At 36.5% G+C, this 17,711-nt stretch overlaps 1 protein-coding gene across 3 annotated transcripts in view; it reads left to right on the top strand.

The window, feature by feature from the left end:
- The window catches only part of LOC145684433 (uncharacterized), a 155,447-nt gene extending 139,145 nt beyond the window's left edge, over positions 1 to 16,302 (top strand). Inside the window, exons 7-8 of one of the 3 annotated variants that reach the window (XM_081756806.1) lie at positions 3,556 to 4,521; positions 13,430 to 16,302. In XM_081756806.1, the coding sequence (XP_081612932.1) occupies positions 3,556 to 4,521; positions 13,430 to 15,184 (2,721 nt within the window). In that variant the 3' untranslated portion in view covers positions 15,185 to 16,302. The remainder of the gene's footprint in view (positions 1 to 3,555; positions 4,522 to 13,429) is intronic. The other 2 variants (XM_081756808.1, XM_081756809.1) reach the window with 2 other exon arrangements.
- The last annotated feature ends 1,409 nt before the right edge of the window (positions 16,303 to 17,711 follow it).

Below are 17,711 nucleotides of genomic sequence, written 5' to 3' on the forward strand. Positions count from 1 at the left end.
ATTGTCGTTGAGACACGATAAATAAGTAACTGGATTTGGACGTTAGTACTGTTCAGGATGGTGACATGTTAGTTGTATGGTTTATAATTGTGCTTTCTATCATATTAGAGAACTCGGAAGAAACTACACTCAAATCAAGTTAACCAAGTTAACTATTAAAATATAAGATAAAAAGTAAGATAGCTACGAAGGTTTTTTTCCTCGAAATGATAAAGCAATAGTGTAAATTAAATCCTCAATTTATTATGAGAATTTTCAGAACCCATCGTTTACACATTAAGCCACTTGATTTCCCTACTGGTGTGGAAAAATAGCTTCATCCGTAAAGCAGGCGCTGGAGATCGTGATCGTCCTCATCGATTCAGTGCAAAATCTCGGTCGAAGAAGTAAAACACCGAGGAAATGTCATTGAACTTTATACGTATATATAATTGCAGATGGTTGTACGAAAGGATGTGCACTTTGGATTGAAAATTCTAACTTCGTACCAAGCACGATAACTGGGCGTGAACAACCTTTTCTTTCTTTCTTCCTTTGTTTCTTTCCTTTCTTTTTTTTTTTCTGTGTGGCTTGTGTGATACACATTGACTGATATACGCCCCAGTTTGGAGAAAGGACTTCCAGTTTCCTGTAACTACGGACATCATACAGCAATGTTTTACTGAAGATGGTTTGTCGACTGTATACCCCTCGCTGTATGTTGACGTTTTGAGACGACGTGAAATATATATACACAAACCCTCAACGTGGCTAACTAAATACCTATTTTCTTTATATTTTGGAAAATTAAAAAAAAAATCCGTATTGTTCAATATCTATTCCCTAAATTTTATTTCTAGTAGTAAGTTTCTTTTCTTTCAATGTTTTTCAATTATATACATATTTTTCTTTACAATAAGTGCATACATTTATTTACACTTCATTTCTTTCTTACAATTAAGAATCTGGTATGTTTCTCTTTACTGTCCGATCTACTGTTATATATCTTTCTGAAAGTGACTGTTTGTGACTTAATAACTCTTGAACCACCCAACCGATCTCGATCAAATTTTCAACATAGATGAGGTTCTAGCCTGGGATGATTATCATCATTTCACTTTGAGGGTGCAATTTAGGAAAGTGAGAACATATATAAAAATGACCGATATCAGTGCTTAGTTTTCTTGGTCGCTGAGATGAACGGTGACACTTCCGATGGTGTTTAAATCCAAATTCAGCCCTGCAGCTTAAGGGAGGGGAGATCGATATCAGAGCGCTTCAGTAATAGTAAAAAGTGACTAATTAACGGAACATATTAGTAATTTTTGTTATTTTAACTCCGCGAAGTGGATAATTTACGCTAGTAGAATAGTAGCTAAGTTCAGGTTAAAATGGTTTTGTGAATGGAATGAAGAACACAATATCACTTTGCTAACATATTACGTATTCTTCGTTGGCTATAGTTTGATACATAGCTGGGAATTCAGAATTCATCCAATGAATGTTCACTTTAACTAAAATCGGAAATTTGTATATTGTATTCTGACATTCTGTTCATATAATTCAAAATAATCCCTGAAAGTTGTTTTTTCTGAGTACCTTTATTCTTTTAATCTAATTAAAAATTTGTTTCCCTGAGTAGTTGTGTGCAATAAGTATAAAATATATTATTTCACTTATCGAATTAACTTTTCACTTTGCAATCCGGAGATAGCGGGCTCGAATTTCGTGGTTGGCCACTACGACATTTGTTTTCTAGTACAGTAAAACCTGTCTTCAGCGGAATCGAACGGGACTCGCATAAATTTCCATTAAAGATAGGTTTCCCGTTAATGAAAGTAAACCTATGGGGGAAAAAAATGTGCATCCATATAATGGACATACTGAGATAAAATATGCTGTACGTACGTCAGTCATTTTATAGTACTTACTTCTACTACGAATTAATGCACGCAAAACTTGTAATGAACAGAAAAAATATTGTACACACGTAACTGAAGTTTTCCAATAGTGAAGGAGGGTATTCTGTGCACCTCGCTTTCTGTGCAACTTTCTGAGACTTTAGCCTGAGAAACCACACTAAAGATATCAGTGACATTTCAACGTAAGATAAATGTTACAGTTACTTTAAAGTTTTGACAGAATTTTGGTAAGTCTTTAACCTACACTCTTCTTCCAACTCAATGCCTTATTTCTCTTCTTTCTCGACCTTCTGTTTTCCTTTAAGACTTTCTGTATATTTCTCAACTAGGGCAGATAACTATATCAGTTGTCTGCTTCGGTTTGCATACCACTATCTGTTTTGTCAGAAATATGTCTAACCTCTTATAGTATCCTGAAAACTTTCTGAACGCTGCATTCCGAAACTTGAAATTTACTGTTAAGAGGCTCATTTTGATTTCCGTTGCCCGCGTAGTACAGTTTTTGTGTAATTAAGGGAATTTAACACGATTTTCGCCAGTAAGTTCACCGGACCGTGAAATATTTCCGTTTAATAAAGGATCCGTTGAAGAAATGTTTCACTGTAGTTTTCTTCCGTTTCCCTAAGGAAATGATAGGATTTGTTCGTTCATATATATATATATATATATATATATATATATATATATATATATATATATATATATAATATGAACAGTCCTAACAGTCTTTCCTCACAAAAAGTCCTTCCCATGTTTTATTTATTGTTTCCAGTATAAAATAGTTTCAAAAGTGTATTTGAAACTCATAACAGCCTCGGTACTACTTAAAAAATCAATGTATATACAGTTTTCAATATATTGTTAACTGTAACATTCCCAAACCGAAGAACAACTGTATTGATAATGTTAAAAAATAAGATTATTTAAAAGCGACCACCTTATCTAAAGAATCGTAGAAAGCTTATATCCGAAGCAATTTCGATGTTAATACAAAATCGATGCTAGTTGTGGTGCCGGTTTAGCTAACATTGTCCTCACTGCAATCAGTGGAAAACTACGCTGCAGCAAAAGGTACATTGTGAAGAATTTTTGGCATTAGAGTAGTCCTGATATCTATAACAAAATAAGAAATTAATATTTGTACAATGTTCTTTCTTCTTCAATATTTTTAACACAAAATTCCGTTAGACATTAGGACTTGTCTATCGCCAGAAATTCTTTACAATATACAGTAGTTTTTTGTGTAACGTAGTTTTCCACTCTGTACTGAGAATAATGATAGCTTAACATCGAAACTGTCTCTAGAAATGCACTTTCTTAGTTTCTTTAGATAAGGAAATTGCCCATTCCAACTTGTTGATATGCCTTCTATAATTCCTTTGTGTAATTAATTCAGATATACTTATTCAGCTAGGCTATTTTTAAATAGAATCTGTGCATTCCAATTTTGCTGATGGACAATAATTTTGTAGTGTTAATTGTATTTTGATTTAGTTAGAGTAACAGCTTGTGTGATAGTTTGTTTTTTTGCACTATTTGTATATTTTGCTAACCACTTTTTTCTTTTGTTTACCTTGTGTGGCTTTTATTATTATTTTGCACTAGAGAATGAGCACTAAACAACGCTTTTTTTTCTTTATTTGCATGCTCTCAGGGACACAGACCATCCCAAGTAGAATCCTCAACAATTGCTTACCTTATTAACCTCTTTGACAGACACAAACACCAAAACCAAACTCACCAACACCAGAACCATAATCATCATTTTCATCAAAGTGACAATTGGCATAATCACAGTAATCACCATCATAATGATTCATCCCATCATCATCACAATACTCACCATGAACATCACAATTACCATAACAATACATCAACATATCACTCTGACAAACCTTGGTCACACGGATCTTCTGCACACGAACCTTCTGCCCGTGAGTATCGTGTTGTTTGGTTCGCTGATACAGGTGGACCATACAAACAGCAACACGAGCCTATCAGAATCCAACAGCAACATTATTACCATCAGGAACAGCAGCAACATAATACTTGGAACCCACCACCACAACAACACAATACATGGACTCCACCACAACACAATACATGGACTCCACCACAGCATAATCCACCTTCACAGCCTGTATCGTATTATCACCATCCACCATCGCCAACTGCTACTCATGAAGACTTTCACAAGCCATCTTTCTCTGACAATACATATGTACCACCACCCCAACCACATAATCCGAACCCTGTAGTGCATCACCATCACCATGAGTCTTCACATGCGCATAATTCGGCACCTGCTCCTCATTGGACACATTCAGTGCATAATTCAGCACCGCCGCCATCTGTACATAGCTCAAATCCTGCTCAATACTCTTCCTCAACTGAGCCTGGACATAATTCTTTTCATTCACCCCAGCAATCATCGTTTCCCGTCCATAACTCAACTCCTGCAACTTCTAACGCTGCTGATGTTAGCATGAATAGTGTGCGCAACTATGAGAATAGAAACCCCGCTAACAGTGAGACTACTGCTTGTGAGGTTATTCCGGTTCATCAGAATGCATCAGAAGACAAGTGGGACGGATTTGAGGATATTAAATCCGAAAACGATGTAAGTAACTTCTTAATCAGAATAGTACCGTACATAATTGTAGAAACAAAAATTTATCTTTTCTCGTAAATTGTTCTCTGCAGAAACCATGTAGATTGAATCCATGATTCTCAACAATGACCACCAACAATGTTGATCCAACTCCAATAATAGGTTCAACTATTTGAGGAATCATTTTTTAACACAAAGAAATTTCAAAGTTTTCCTCTCAATATTGTCTTGAGTAGAATACAGAAGTTACTTTTGACCTAAAAGCATAGCTGATTTCACAGTGCTATTTAGATGCAAGTCTGAAGCTGTCACTTTCATCTGCAGATATAAAAGCATAGCTGCTTTCAATGCTCTTTAGATGCAAGTCGGAAGCTGTTACTTTCAACTGCAGATGTAAAAGCATAGCTGCTTTCAATGCTATTTAGATACAAGTCTGAAGCTGTCACTTTCATCTGCAGATATAAAAGCATAGCTGCTTTCAATGCTCTTTAGATGCAAGTCGGAAGCTGTTACTTTCAACTGCAGATGTAAAAGCATAGCTGCTTTCAATGCTATTTAGATACAAGTCGGAAGCTGTTACTTTCATCTGCAGATATAAAAGCATAGCTGCTTTCAATGCTATTTAGATGCAAGTCTGAAGCTGTCTCTTCCATCAGCAGATATACAAAAAGATTCGGAATTTCCTTAATACTGTTAGCGTAGTCTCGTATTTTGTTTGATTAGCACTTATCCCAAAACTTAATTCATATCTTCATTGCCTTTTGGTTGTATTTCAGAAGATACAGTAAATTCGATCAACATTTATATGGAAAATTTGTAGGATTTCCTGATTAATATTCGGGTAGACCAAGAATACTAATACTAAAAGAGGATCAACATTTCATTATTAGTTGGTGGTCGTTGAGAACTTAAATAAGCATTCATGAGAGCAGCCATTTCCAGTTAATTTCATTGGTAATCGAACAATTTACGGGAAAACAAGGTGAAATAGGTTGCCTTTCAAAACTACTTATGTCTTTATTGTGTGTAAAATAACTAAGGAAACACTTCTTGCTTAATAAAGTATTTTTTGTTATAGATTAGTGTTTGTTGCATTTCACTAATCCGAAGTGTTTGTGGCAAGTATTTAGAAGAAAAAGACATTTAATAGTCACCACCAAATAAACGACAGTTGTTATATAGAGTCAAGTGGGGTAACTGAAGCGAAAAATCTTACTTCTGAGTATACAGCAAAAACTGCTTGGTTAGAAACATGAAAAAAGAATACCATTATATATGTTACACAAACATCTTTGAAAATAACTCAAATGCTTTGCATTATCACAATTAGTTTTCCTCGAAAAAATGTGTTTTTCAAACTAGCCCCTACATTTGAGGCTATTTTAAAACAGCAATGGGGCTATTGTAAAACACCATCATAGGATTGAAGACTAAAGAATACTGGGGGCTATAATAAAATGCTTTGGATGTTATGTTTCACGTGACAAAATTTGGTGCAATTATCTTTGATAGTTACTCAACTGGTGCCTATCAAAACTTAAATGACCACCATGCATTATTTCATATATTACTTACATGGTCCGAAAAGCCCAAAACATCCTCTACAAGAATATGTATTTAGTTTGTTAGTGAGGCATTTGATATACGAGATATAACGAATTCTACGTTGTATTCCACGAATACAATATCTGGAATACAACGTAGAAACTGGATGCAGTTAGCTAAGGATACAAGTCAGTGGAGAGCTTTTGTGAACGCGGGATTGAACCTCCGGGTTCCATAGGCCATAGAGTTAGTTAGTTAGTTAGTTAGATATAACGAAAGTTTTGCAAGACCTTTTTTTTTTTTTGTTGAAAAATGGACGCTTTCATATATTTTTTCTCTCAAAAAGTATCATACTTCAGATATTTGAGACATAGGCATTTTCTTTTTTCTTCTTTTTTTGAACTTTTCATTTGTCTAAATGCTCGTCTTTCTTTTATATATATAATCTTTTATATAATCACTTTTTTGCATTTATTTGGTATAGTCTGAATTCCATTTTGAAAAATCCAGTTTTCAAGTTGAGCATTGCCATTTAGTCGATCCAACCATTTCGCAAACTAGAGCACTTATAATCGCGGTTTGCACTTTACCCATGGTTGCAGTGCTAGCCAAAGTTTTTCATGTACCATGCACAAATGTAGTTAAAGCATAACTTTCCATATGGGTGTGCACAAAGATAATTAAAGCAGAACTTTTTGTATAGGTGTACACATTGATAATTAAAACAGAATTTTTTCATATGGGTTTGCACAAAGGTAGTTAAAGGAAAATTTTTCATATGGGTATGCTCAAAGATAGTTAAAGAACTTTTCATGTGGGTGTGCACAAAAATAGTTAAAGAACTTTTTGTGTGTATGTGCACAAAGATAATTAAAGTATACTTCATACAGGCATGCATGAAAATAGTTAAAGGAGAACTTTTCATATGAGTGTGCAAAAAGATAAAGCGTAGTTTTCTTATGCGTATACATGAAGGTAGTTAAATAACTTCATATAGATGTGTACAAAGATAATTAAAAACATAACTTTCCATTTAGGTGTGCACAAAGGTAGTTAAAGGAGAACTTTTCATGTGAATGTGTACAGAGATAATTAAAACATAGCTTTCCATATAGATATGCACAAAGATTGTTAAAGAAATTCTCATATAGGTGTGCACAAAGAAGCTAAAGGAGAACTTTTGATGCGGATGTGAACAAAGATAATTAAAAAGCAACTTTTCATACGGACGTGTATAAAGATAAAGCATAAATTTCCTACGTTTGTGAACAAAGGTAATTAGAGCAAACCCACTCTCTATATAACTCTCACTTATTCATTTTACTAAGCGTATTAAAATCAGATTCATTCTTCAGTGAATTGAAGAATTACAGATAACAGCATATTAGAATGCATGACAATGTAAGAAAGAAATTAGGACAAAGCAAACTCTTTATTAGGGTGTGCACAGCGCTCCATAGCTACGCCTGTACCTACAGTACAACAGTCTTTGAAGTTACGTTTAACAAATAATTAACTGTGCAACTACAAAATTAAAGTTCTTGTAATAGTTAAGTAGTGTATAAAATATATTTTGAGCACAGATCTTTGAATTATTGAGCCACTTAAAATTGCAATATATGTACTAAGTAGCTTCCAAACAATTCTTGGGTTACTGAATAACAGTTTTTTCTCAGTAAGAAAAAGCATTAAAAGCTGGACACACTAAAAATAATACAAAATTTACCATTTTTGTTTTGCTTGTTTATTCATAAGTGAAAGGAGATAATGGAATGCAACTTACCACAATCATAGATAATGCTATTGTACAACAGAAAATACGAACTTGAAGAATTTTCAGTGTTGCTAGCTGTAGAAATTACAGTGTTGCCAGAATAACCATTTCCCAAAAAATTAAGTTAAGGCAACGAGTAGAGGAACGAACTCAACGGCATTTTGATTACGTATTGTGTTTTTGTATCCTGTAAACTACTTTTTTTTAAAAAATAATAGTTGTATTTACTTTGTAATAAAAAGTTTTAACATGCAGTTATTAAGATTAAATAATATATAAAAAGTAGTTCACAGGATACCAAAACATGATACGTAATCAAATGCAGTTGAGTTTGTTCCTCTAGTAGCTTGGTTTTGGGGGGAAATGTTATTCTGGCTACACTGTAATTTCTATGGATGACAACACTGAAAATTCTTCAGGTTCATATTTGCTGTTGTAGAATAAGATTATCTATGATTGTAGTACGTTGCATTTTATTATCTCCTTTCATTTATGAATAAACAAGCAAAAGAGAAATGGTAAATTTTGTATTATTTTTAGTATAGCAGGCTCTTAACTGTAGATTTGTATGGTTTGGGATCACAGAATTTATTAAACCGTGTGTGTTATATGTACGAATATTTATTGTTTCTTGCAGATATCAAGGAAAAGTTAATCTAAAATAAATAAATAAAAATTACTTATTCCAGTCATAAATAAAAATTACTTACAGAAACATACACTATTTTAATAACAAAACCAAATATTTGGTGTATTGTGAAGTGATCCATAGTTATATGTACTTCTGTCATAATTTGTTAAATTTAATAAATGAATAAATATAATTCATTTAATTAATAAAACAGAGTCTTATGCCTAATCAGACTTCAGTCCTTTTTATTAGTAATCACTTACCACTACAATTATAAAATACAATGATACCTTAGTATCTTCAGTAATTCTCGCACTATATACTTGTTGGGCTTACTTGCCCCATTACTTTAATTGAACAACTTTTCTAGTGTTGCTTGTCTTGTCTTGATTCCTCTTACGAGGAATAAATACCATAAGCCACAATTCAAGTAGTTAAGCCCGCTATATCACTACAAATTGTTATTAGTTAAGAATTTGTAATACCAAAATGGCGCGTCCAAAATGGACGATTAGCCTGTTACAAGTATTTTTGTTTCCTACTTTTTTTTTTTTTTTTTTTTTTTTTTTTTTTTTTTTTAATGCAGTAAGAGAGGAAAAGCGGCACGAAGCATATTTAAATTGTAAAACATATATTTAAGATTCAGGGTTCCCACTCGCCGTGGAAATCCTGGAAATGTGCTTGAATTGATTTTGTCCTGAAAACATCCTGGAAATGTTGAAAATGCATTTCTGTCCTTGGAATTTACAGAAATACTGAATGTCAGATTTTCGTAATTATAATGAATATTTTAATTGATTGCTATTTTTGTTTGTTATTCCTGTTGTTGTGCTGAATAATAATTTCACATGATCCTGCATGTGTGGGTGGTTGGTTGGGCTTTCTTTCTTCCAACAGAGAGGTTGGCTGGGATAACTTCTCTCTTCTTCTTTCATCCACTAGTCTGTCAACCCATTCTTGATTGCTGTCTTCACTAGCACTATCCTCCAGAAACTGTGCTTTGTACTAGTATCAATCCTCCATAGATTGGTGTATGATAACATTTTCCATAAGACCTTACTTCAATCAACATCACGAAAGAAATGCTGCATCATGCGTTCCATGCAAGGCAGCGCTATATGGCAGAGCTGGAGAAAATAAGGACTGTTGAAAGAGAAAGTCAAGTGCAGAGCAAGAGGAAAGAAATAAGTGAAAATGTACAGCAGCTGCAGAGAAAGAAAAGGAAATTGATGGAAACAAGTGAAGCTTTGGAGACTGAAGCAAACCAGCTTGCACATAAAACAGAGCAGAAGTCTTGCATTACTTTATTGACAGTCAAATGCTATCCGTCGAACAACTTCGCTAAATAAGAGATTATGTTTATAGATGAGGAAATCATACAACTCCATACTTAGTTGAAAAAGTTGTAATATAATTCCTTTTTCCCCTAATTATTTCTGTCACACTGTCACGCAATGAAATGAAATGAAATCTTTAAGTTTTACGTCCCACGGTTATGCCGGTTAGGCTAAAGAAGACGGTGATGATGAGAAATGAATGAAATGGTGGAATGAAGAAAGTGGGAGGAAACGGGAGAACCCCGAGAAAACCCACGAGTACGGTGTCACGCAATGAAGATGCTATATACGAAAAATAGATCTTTGTCGTTTGTAAATTTGTTCGGTGCACAATTAAAATGTCATATAGAAAGAATGAAAATACATGCTGGATGTGGGTGGATCGAATGGCTATAAGGGGAGTTGGGAGGCAAAAAAAAACAAAACAAAAAAAACAGCACATTACGCTCCGCTTTGTGTATTTAATTATTGCGTATTAACACTGCATTTCCATTAATATTCACTGCATAAGGTACTTTACGTTTCATTTCATTATTGTAAGTTTTGAACCTACAGTTGCAATCGTGGTATACCTTCCTGTGTCGAAATTCTGGAAAATTGGTGATTTGTCCTGGAATTTTTTTTTTTTTTGACAAAAGAGACTAGGAACCCTGGAGATTGTACTAAACATAAAATTGTCTAAAGTAATAAATTGTAATAAGTAAAAATTATTAAACAATGAAACGTAAAGCTCTTATTCTTACCGATTATGACGCCATCTTCCGCCTTACTTTCTAGTGTTGCTTCTACTAAAACTCAAGTATCGAAACACTAAATACAGACTAAACCCTTAACAATAAACTTTACTATCGTTTTCACTAGAAATTGTTTGCCCTTAAATTACACTTCAGCAACTCTCCCCGTTTATTAATTCTGAATGCGAACTCCACACACATTTTATTTTTTTTTAAAAGTTTTTCGCGTTTCGTTGAAACACCCTATCTTCGCCATCCAGAGAGAAAAAGAGAGAGAGAGAGAGAGATGTTAAAATATTGAACTCACTAAATAATCGGGCATAATGTTGAATAAAGATTACTTTATTCTATTGTTGTTGTTACAAGGTTGATGATGATCAAGAAATATGACTTGATTCTTTGAAAACAGTTCAGCAATATGATGTTGCTTTTATATATAGCAGTTCAGTCGATAATGTAAGGTTGTAAATGTTCAAAAGATAAATTCCAGCCAATCTAGATCGTATTGATGTATTACCTTCATCGTCGCTCAAAGCAGACAACATATATATTCTTGTTAGTACTTCGGGAATTCTGTCGAGGAATGTGAAGCTTAAAATATATCCTATTCAGTCCATAGGTGCACACATGTGCACCCCTGGTTTTTATTTTCTTGCTTCTATTCTCAAGCTTGCATCGTGTTAGAAACTGCTTTGTAACTTTTGTATACCTTCTATGTGTGCTTATTACTAATCTTGTTTATTAGATGGCATCAACAATCATCATACTTCAAACAATACTTAAAAAAAAAAAAAAAAAAAAAAAAAAAAAAAAAGTGGACTGCTTAGTGCCAGGACTCCAGAGGTTATAGAACGATTATTATGGTTGCAAAACGTGGTCGCTTACTTTGAGGGAAGAATGCAAACAAAGTATTTGAGAATAGACTCCTGAGGCAAATATTCGGACCCAAGAGGGACAGGGATGAATAATGGCGGAAACTCCAGAACGACGAACTGCATAATTTGTACGGTTTACTTAACATTGTTATGGTCTTCAATCTAAGAGGCTTAGGTGGGCAGGTCATGTAGCCAGAATGGAAGAACCTAGGATGACTTTCAAAGTTTTACATGGGAACTCTAAATAAATAAATATTTAGAAATTGAAATACAAAGTGAAAACTGGATTCAGTTGGCTAAGGACAGAATTCAGTGGAGAGCTTTTGTGAATTCAGCATTGTACTTCAGGTTCCGTAGGCCATAGCGTTATTTACCACATGGGGGAGACACCTCATTATGTATTTCACTCAATAAATTACTGTATGATCAGATCAACCAAAATTGTTTGTACTCTGTTTTTATCTGTGTTTGATTTTAATCACACGCAAGAAAGAAAACTTCTTTACATGCGTATTTTAGTTTGCCTTTAGCGTAAATAATTTATTTGAAGCAACAATTTCTAGCATTCTATGCTATTTCATTTCGCATAAAAATAGAATGAACTATACTATTCTTATTACTGTATAATACGCATACTTTCCTGATTGGAGATATGCAGTATTTGTTTTCAAATCGAATAAACGATATATGCTTGACCAGTCAAAAAGGAACTTCTTTTGTGTATATCTCATAATTTTCTTTATCTTTACGAGATGCTGATTATATGTATAATAATAATAATGAGAGCTTTATTTCAGCTGTATCGCATCGCAGTTTGCGGCTCAAGATCCTACAAATGCAATAGAAATGAAAAATTGTATCGCAACATCGATGCATCTATGATTTTTTTTTTCCCCGAACTGAGCAATTTTTGGATTAAAAGATCCAATATATTTCAATCAAATCTTTTCGTATAGGTCTTATATCTGCAGAATTACATATAGTGTACCCAAACTGTCACAGATAGTTTCCTGGAAACAGTCGTTAGAGATCGTGTAAAACTAATTATTGGCCAAGATCACAATTTTTTTTCCCCCCATCATTCCTGAAATTTTTGTTGTAGCAGAAAACAGTATGTTATTGTCTTTTCTTCATGACAGCACAATTTTTTTTTTCGATCTTATCTACAGTTAAATCTCAGTGATTGATCCCTGCGGAAACCCGACGTTTCCTGTAGGTGTGTTAGATTCTCAAGAATACAATCTACTGCGAACCACATGCAAAATTACTAGAAATTGTGAAGCTGACGACGGGAACACCATATCAGTTTTTGGAGACTTTATTAGATTTATAAAGAAAGCAAAATAATGGTGTCTTGAAATCCAAGACCTGAAGCATTAAAAACTAACTGAATCCAAGTAGCGATTCACTACGAGTTAGGAAACTAACATCTGTGTGAAATTAAGCTGTTCTGGTTTGTAGAAATGATTCATTTCGCGCACTGTGTGATTCCTAATTCCTTGAAATCATTACGGATTCAAAACTTAGTAAAAAGCTTTCAGCTTAGGCGACTTGTAGAATGTCAAAGTTGCAACATTTTAAAAATATGAGTTTATCCCCTACTTTGCTTTGCGTTATCACATTAGTTTGGTACACTTTTTTTTAAAAAAAAATATTGTCTACGAAAAAGAACAAAAAGAACAGTAATAATAGTTCGCTGCCGAAAATGCGATACAAAACGCAAATTGCGGTGCAAATTTAAATTTGGTTCGCAGTGTGGTACACAGAAAGCAAAATCTACAAGACAGACTGATCTTTTATGTATATAACAAACTCATTTTTCCAAAATCATTTTAACATACTAAGGTAACTTACAGAGACATGATTATTCTAAGAGCAATATTACTAGTGTATTTTTATTCATTACTAGAGTAACATTACTAGTGTACTCTGTTTTATTTAGTTATATATATTTATTTTGTACCTTCATCACTAAATCTTAGGTAGTATTTGTGTTTAAAATAATGCTTCTTTTCTTTTAGGCTGGGTTAGCAGGAGCATACTCCAAAATGACTCTTGGTGCTCCCAAAAGTGAAGAGCAATTGGCTTTAGAAGATCAACTTCGCAAAGAATCGTGGGAACGCGGTCAAATGGATTATCTCGGAAAAGATTCTTTCGACAATATATGGAAGAAAATTCAAGAAACATTAAGTCTAACGGAAAAGTCCAAGGAGAAGGAAGAAGTGAAAACTGAACCTGCAGAGGAAAGTACTGAACCGTCCCAGACACCAACAGTAACTCCAGATTCTAGCATTCTGAAAGGTGAAACAGTATCTGCTGTTCCTGTTTCCCAAGCAGAATCAGCTACCTCACTCCCATCAACTACAGAAGCTCCTGCTGTTCCTACCGTACAAACTGTATCCTCTTCAGCTCCCGCTCCATCTGTAACTGCTCAACCACCGCCTCAAGAGGCACCAGTTCCTTCTTCACCTGCACCACCCCAAGTGGCACCAGCTCCTCCAGCACCTGCACCACCCCAAGTGGCACCAGTTCCTTCTTCACCTGCACCACCCCAAGCGGCCCCAGCTCCTCCATCACCTGCACTACCCCAAGCGGCCCCAGCTCCTCCATCACCTGCGCCACTCCAAGCGGCCCCAGCTCCTCCATCACCTGCGCCACCCCAAGCGGCCCCAGCTCCTCCATCACCTGCGCCACCCCAAGCGGCCCCAGCTCCTCCATCACCTGCGCCACCCCAAGCAGCACCAGCTCCTCCATCACCTGCGCCACCCCAAGCAGCACCAGCTCCTCCATCACCTGCGCCACCCCAAGCAGCACCAGCTCCTCCATCACCTGCGCCACCCCAAGCAGCACCAGCTCCTCCATCACCTGCGCCACCCCAAGCAGCACCAGCTCCTCCATCACCTGCGCCACCCCAAGCAGCACCAGCTCCTCCATCACCTGCGCCACCCCAAGCAGCACCAGCTCCTCCATCACCTGCGCCACCCCAAGCAGCACCAGCTCCTCCATCACCTGCGCCACCCCAAGCAGCACCAGCTCCTCCATCACCTGCGCCACCTCAGGCGGCACCAGCTCCTCCATCACCTGCGCCACCTCAGGCGGCACCAGCTCCTCCATCACCTGCGCCACCTCAGGCGGCACCAGCTCCTCCATCACCTGCGTCACCTCAGGCGGCACCAGCTCCTCCATCACCTGCGTCACCTCAGGCGGCACCAGCTCCTCCATCACCTGCGCCACCTCAGGCGGCACCAGCTCCTCCATCACCTGCGCCACCTCAGGCGGCACCAGCTCCTCCATCACCTGCGCCACCTCAGGCGGCACCAGCTCCTCCATCACCTGCGCCACCTCAGGCGGCACCAGCTCCTCCATCACCTGCGCCACCTCAAGCAGTTGCAGCTCCTCCTTCACCTGCGCCACCCCAAGCAGTTGCAGCTCCTCCACCACCTGCACCAGCCCAGGGGACTCCAGCTTCTCCATCGCCTGCAGCACCCCAAGCAGCTCCTGCCCGTTCACCACCTGCAGTGCCCAAAGAGGCACCAAGTCTTCCGTCACCGACACCACTTCAAGCGGCTGCTCCATCGGAAATACCTAGTAAATCTCAGACACCTCCTTCAACGCCTCAAGCCTCGGGAGGCCAAGCAACACCTTCAAAGCAATCTCAGGCCAAAGGTGGGCACGGTCAGCCAGGGAGTGGCGCAAAAGGAAGTGAAAAGTCTTCTCCTCAAGGCAAACCTACTCCTCCCGCACGATCGAAGCAAGACAAAAAAGGCAAGAAGTAAGACTGATATTTTCACCACCCATCTGTTAATGGTGATGGGAATGATCTACCATGTAACTGTGTATTTGATTTTCTAACATACAGATTTTCCTATTTAGTGTGCCATGAATGATTTAATAACTTTTAGTGCTTGTTTTTATATATACATGAAAGCATATAAGCGTATGTGTGGTTTATGTTTCCAGATTTCACAAATAATTCAGATTGAGATATTGAAAAATATTTGTTTTGGTCTTATAAACGACTTCGTTTGGCTGTTTTCATGGCAGTACTTTAAATATATATAGATATTAAAATAACTTGAATAATTTGTTGAAATCTGATCGAACAATGAAATATATCATGTCTAACTAAAGATGTATTTTTTAATGACTAGTTTTCATGAAGAGTTGAGACGTTGTTAATGTTGCATTTGATCAACAACAGCAATAATAAGAATAATAATTAGTGTCGAAAAAATGTGAACTATTTTTGTTATATTAAACTTATGTATATTTTTCTGGTAGTTCGGGAGCGTGAGTGTGAACCACTGTATAAATGCATGCATGTCCTGTATGTATGTATTCAATTTGGATTAAAAGTACGAATTTCGGTTATAAAGATGAGTGAATGTATTATGAGGTTAAAATTGAGAAGAAAGTGTATAGGTTTTTCAGGTGTGTTTAAAAATACTAAGCTCTTATGTCAAAAAAATGAACTTTCTCGTGAGTTTAATGTTTGTTCGTGTTTTTTTAAAATCAAGATGATGATGAATACTGAATCTGTAGATAATGGAGTTAATACTTATTCGTTAATTTGTTTACCCTGAAAGACGTTAACAGCTTTTGAGCATATAAAAAACAAGTTCCTGATGGTACTCCTTCTTAATCTAGTCATCAAGAGAACAAGCATGCTATTCTTTATCCAGATAGTAAGATAATTTCTCTATAGAATATGGCTGTTGTTTCATGTGTAACTTCTTTTAGTGCCAAATCATGTTTTGGAGTTGATAAGACAGAAAACAAACTAAAATTGAAAAAAAAGGATCGCAAAATAATTATTTATACCTTTGAAATCATATGAGAGTTTGTTTATACTGTATTGAAATTGACAATAATAAACAAATATTGTGGAGAGCAATATTATTTTAGTATTAATTTTGCAATATTGAATTCACTTGTTAGGTATTACTGCTTGTAGTCGTACAGAGAAAGGAATTTGAGCACTTTTCCTCATAGCAGCTTCCTTATACATTGCAATCTCTAGGACTAAACCATCATTGCATTAGGGACACCTACATGTTTCTGGAAAGGTCGATAACACGTGGCTCCTACGTCATCTCTCGCGACTGCTACGTAAGTACCAAAGAAGATTGGTACCGCTATCGAACACAGTAGACACCCCGTCATAGCAGAATAAGGTGATGTGAATGGCTAAGGGTAAATTATGGTGACACAAAGGGTTGTAACAGTCGTAGTTGCAGTATGTTCAAGGATAACAGTGTCAAGGGTGTGCCAGGATTTGTTGAGTGATTGTCTCACATATGCGAGACGATTATATTTCAGCCAGTAACGTGCAGTGGGTACAAAAGGTAAGCGACAAGAGTACGTATGGTATCTCAGCACAAATGAGACAGTGAAACAGTTAACCCACTACTACAAGAGTGAGTCAATACAACCCATTTCAACAATGACGTTGCGATGTACCTTGCATCGACTGGGTTATCATACACGTAGACCAACCAAGTATATACGACAAAGCTGCATCGATAAGTACAGCTGGTACGCTAAAAGCAAGGCATCATTGGACTATGGATGAATGAAACAATGGTATCAGTATCTGTGTTGCACCTGGGAGTTCAACAAGCCTAGCGGATAGTGTCGTCAGGGGAGCGATCTTCTGAAATTCCTTCGGTCCATACCTTTCATCAAGTATATTTTAAATGATGAAGAGTATCACAAACTGTAAGCTGATCATCTGCACCCATATCTCCAGGCTGAGCACCATGGTAAGTCCCATATTCGAGCAGGATAATATAACGTATCATCGGATTGCGATCACTACAGAATAGTTTGAGGAACGTCAATTTCAATACTAATATCCTGGTTGTTTTCAGAATGTTCCTAGCATATAGTTCATTAGATAAGAGCAAGCTATATGGATTGTCAGGTATATAGTAGTGCCAATTTTTAGCACCAACACCTTAATCAAAACTTAATTCAACCAATAATTTTCCAGATATTTGGTAATTCAAGGCAAAAGCAGGTGGATGATTAAATATGAATTGAGGAATGAAAATAAGCTAGGTAATAGGAGAACCACGAGGAAACTTATGTATTCTCCTGGGAAGACAGCTGCACATGTCGGTGGCCAACATGAAAAGTTCCTTGGGCATGTGGGTCACGTGGTAGATAGTAATAGGGAAGATGACACATGGTATTGCCTGGCAGTCGCAACGGCGAGAGTGTGATTGAATAGATCAGGGATGATCAAAACCAGCATTTACACTGTCATGGAAGAGCACACTGAAAGTAATTCCCCTCCTTTTC

This window comes from Thermobia domestica, chromosome 4 (genome assembly GCF_964235325.1).
Source record: "Thermobia domestica chromosome 4, izTheDome1.hap1.1, whole genome shotgun sequence".
Taxonomy (NCBI): Eukaryota; Metazoa; Arthropoda; class Insecta; order Zygentoma; family Lepismatidae; genus Thermobia; species Thermobia domestica.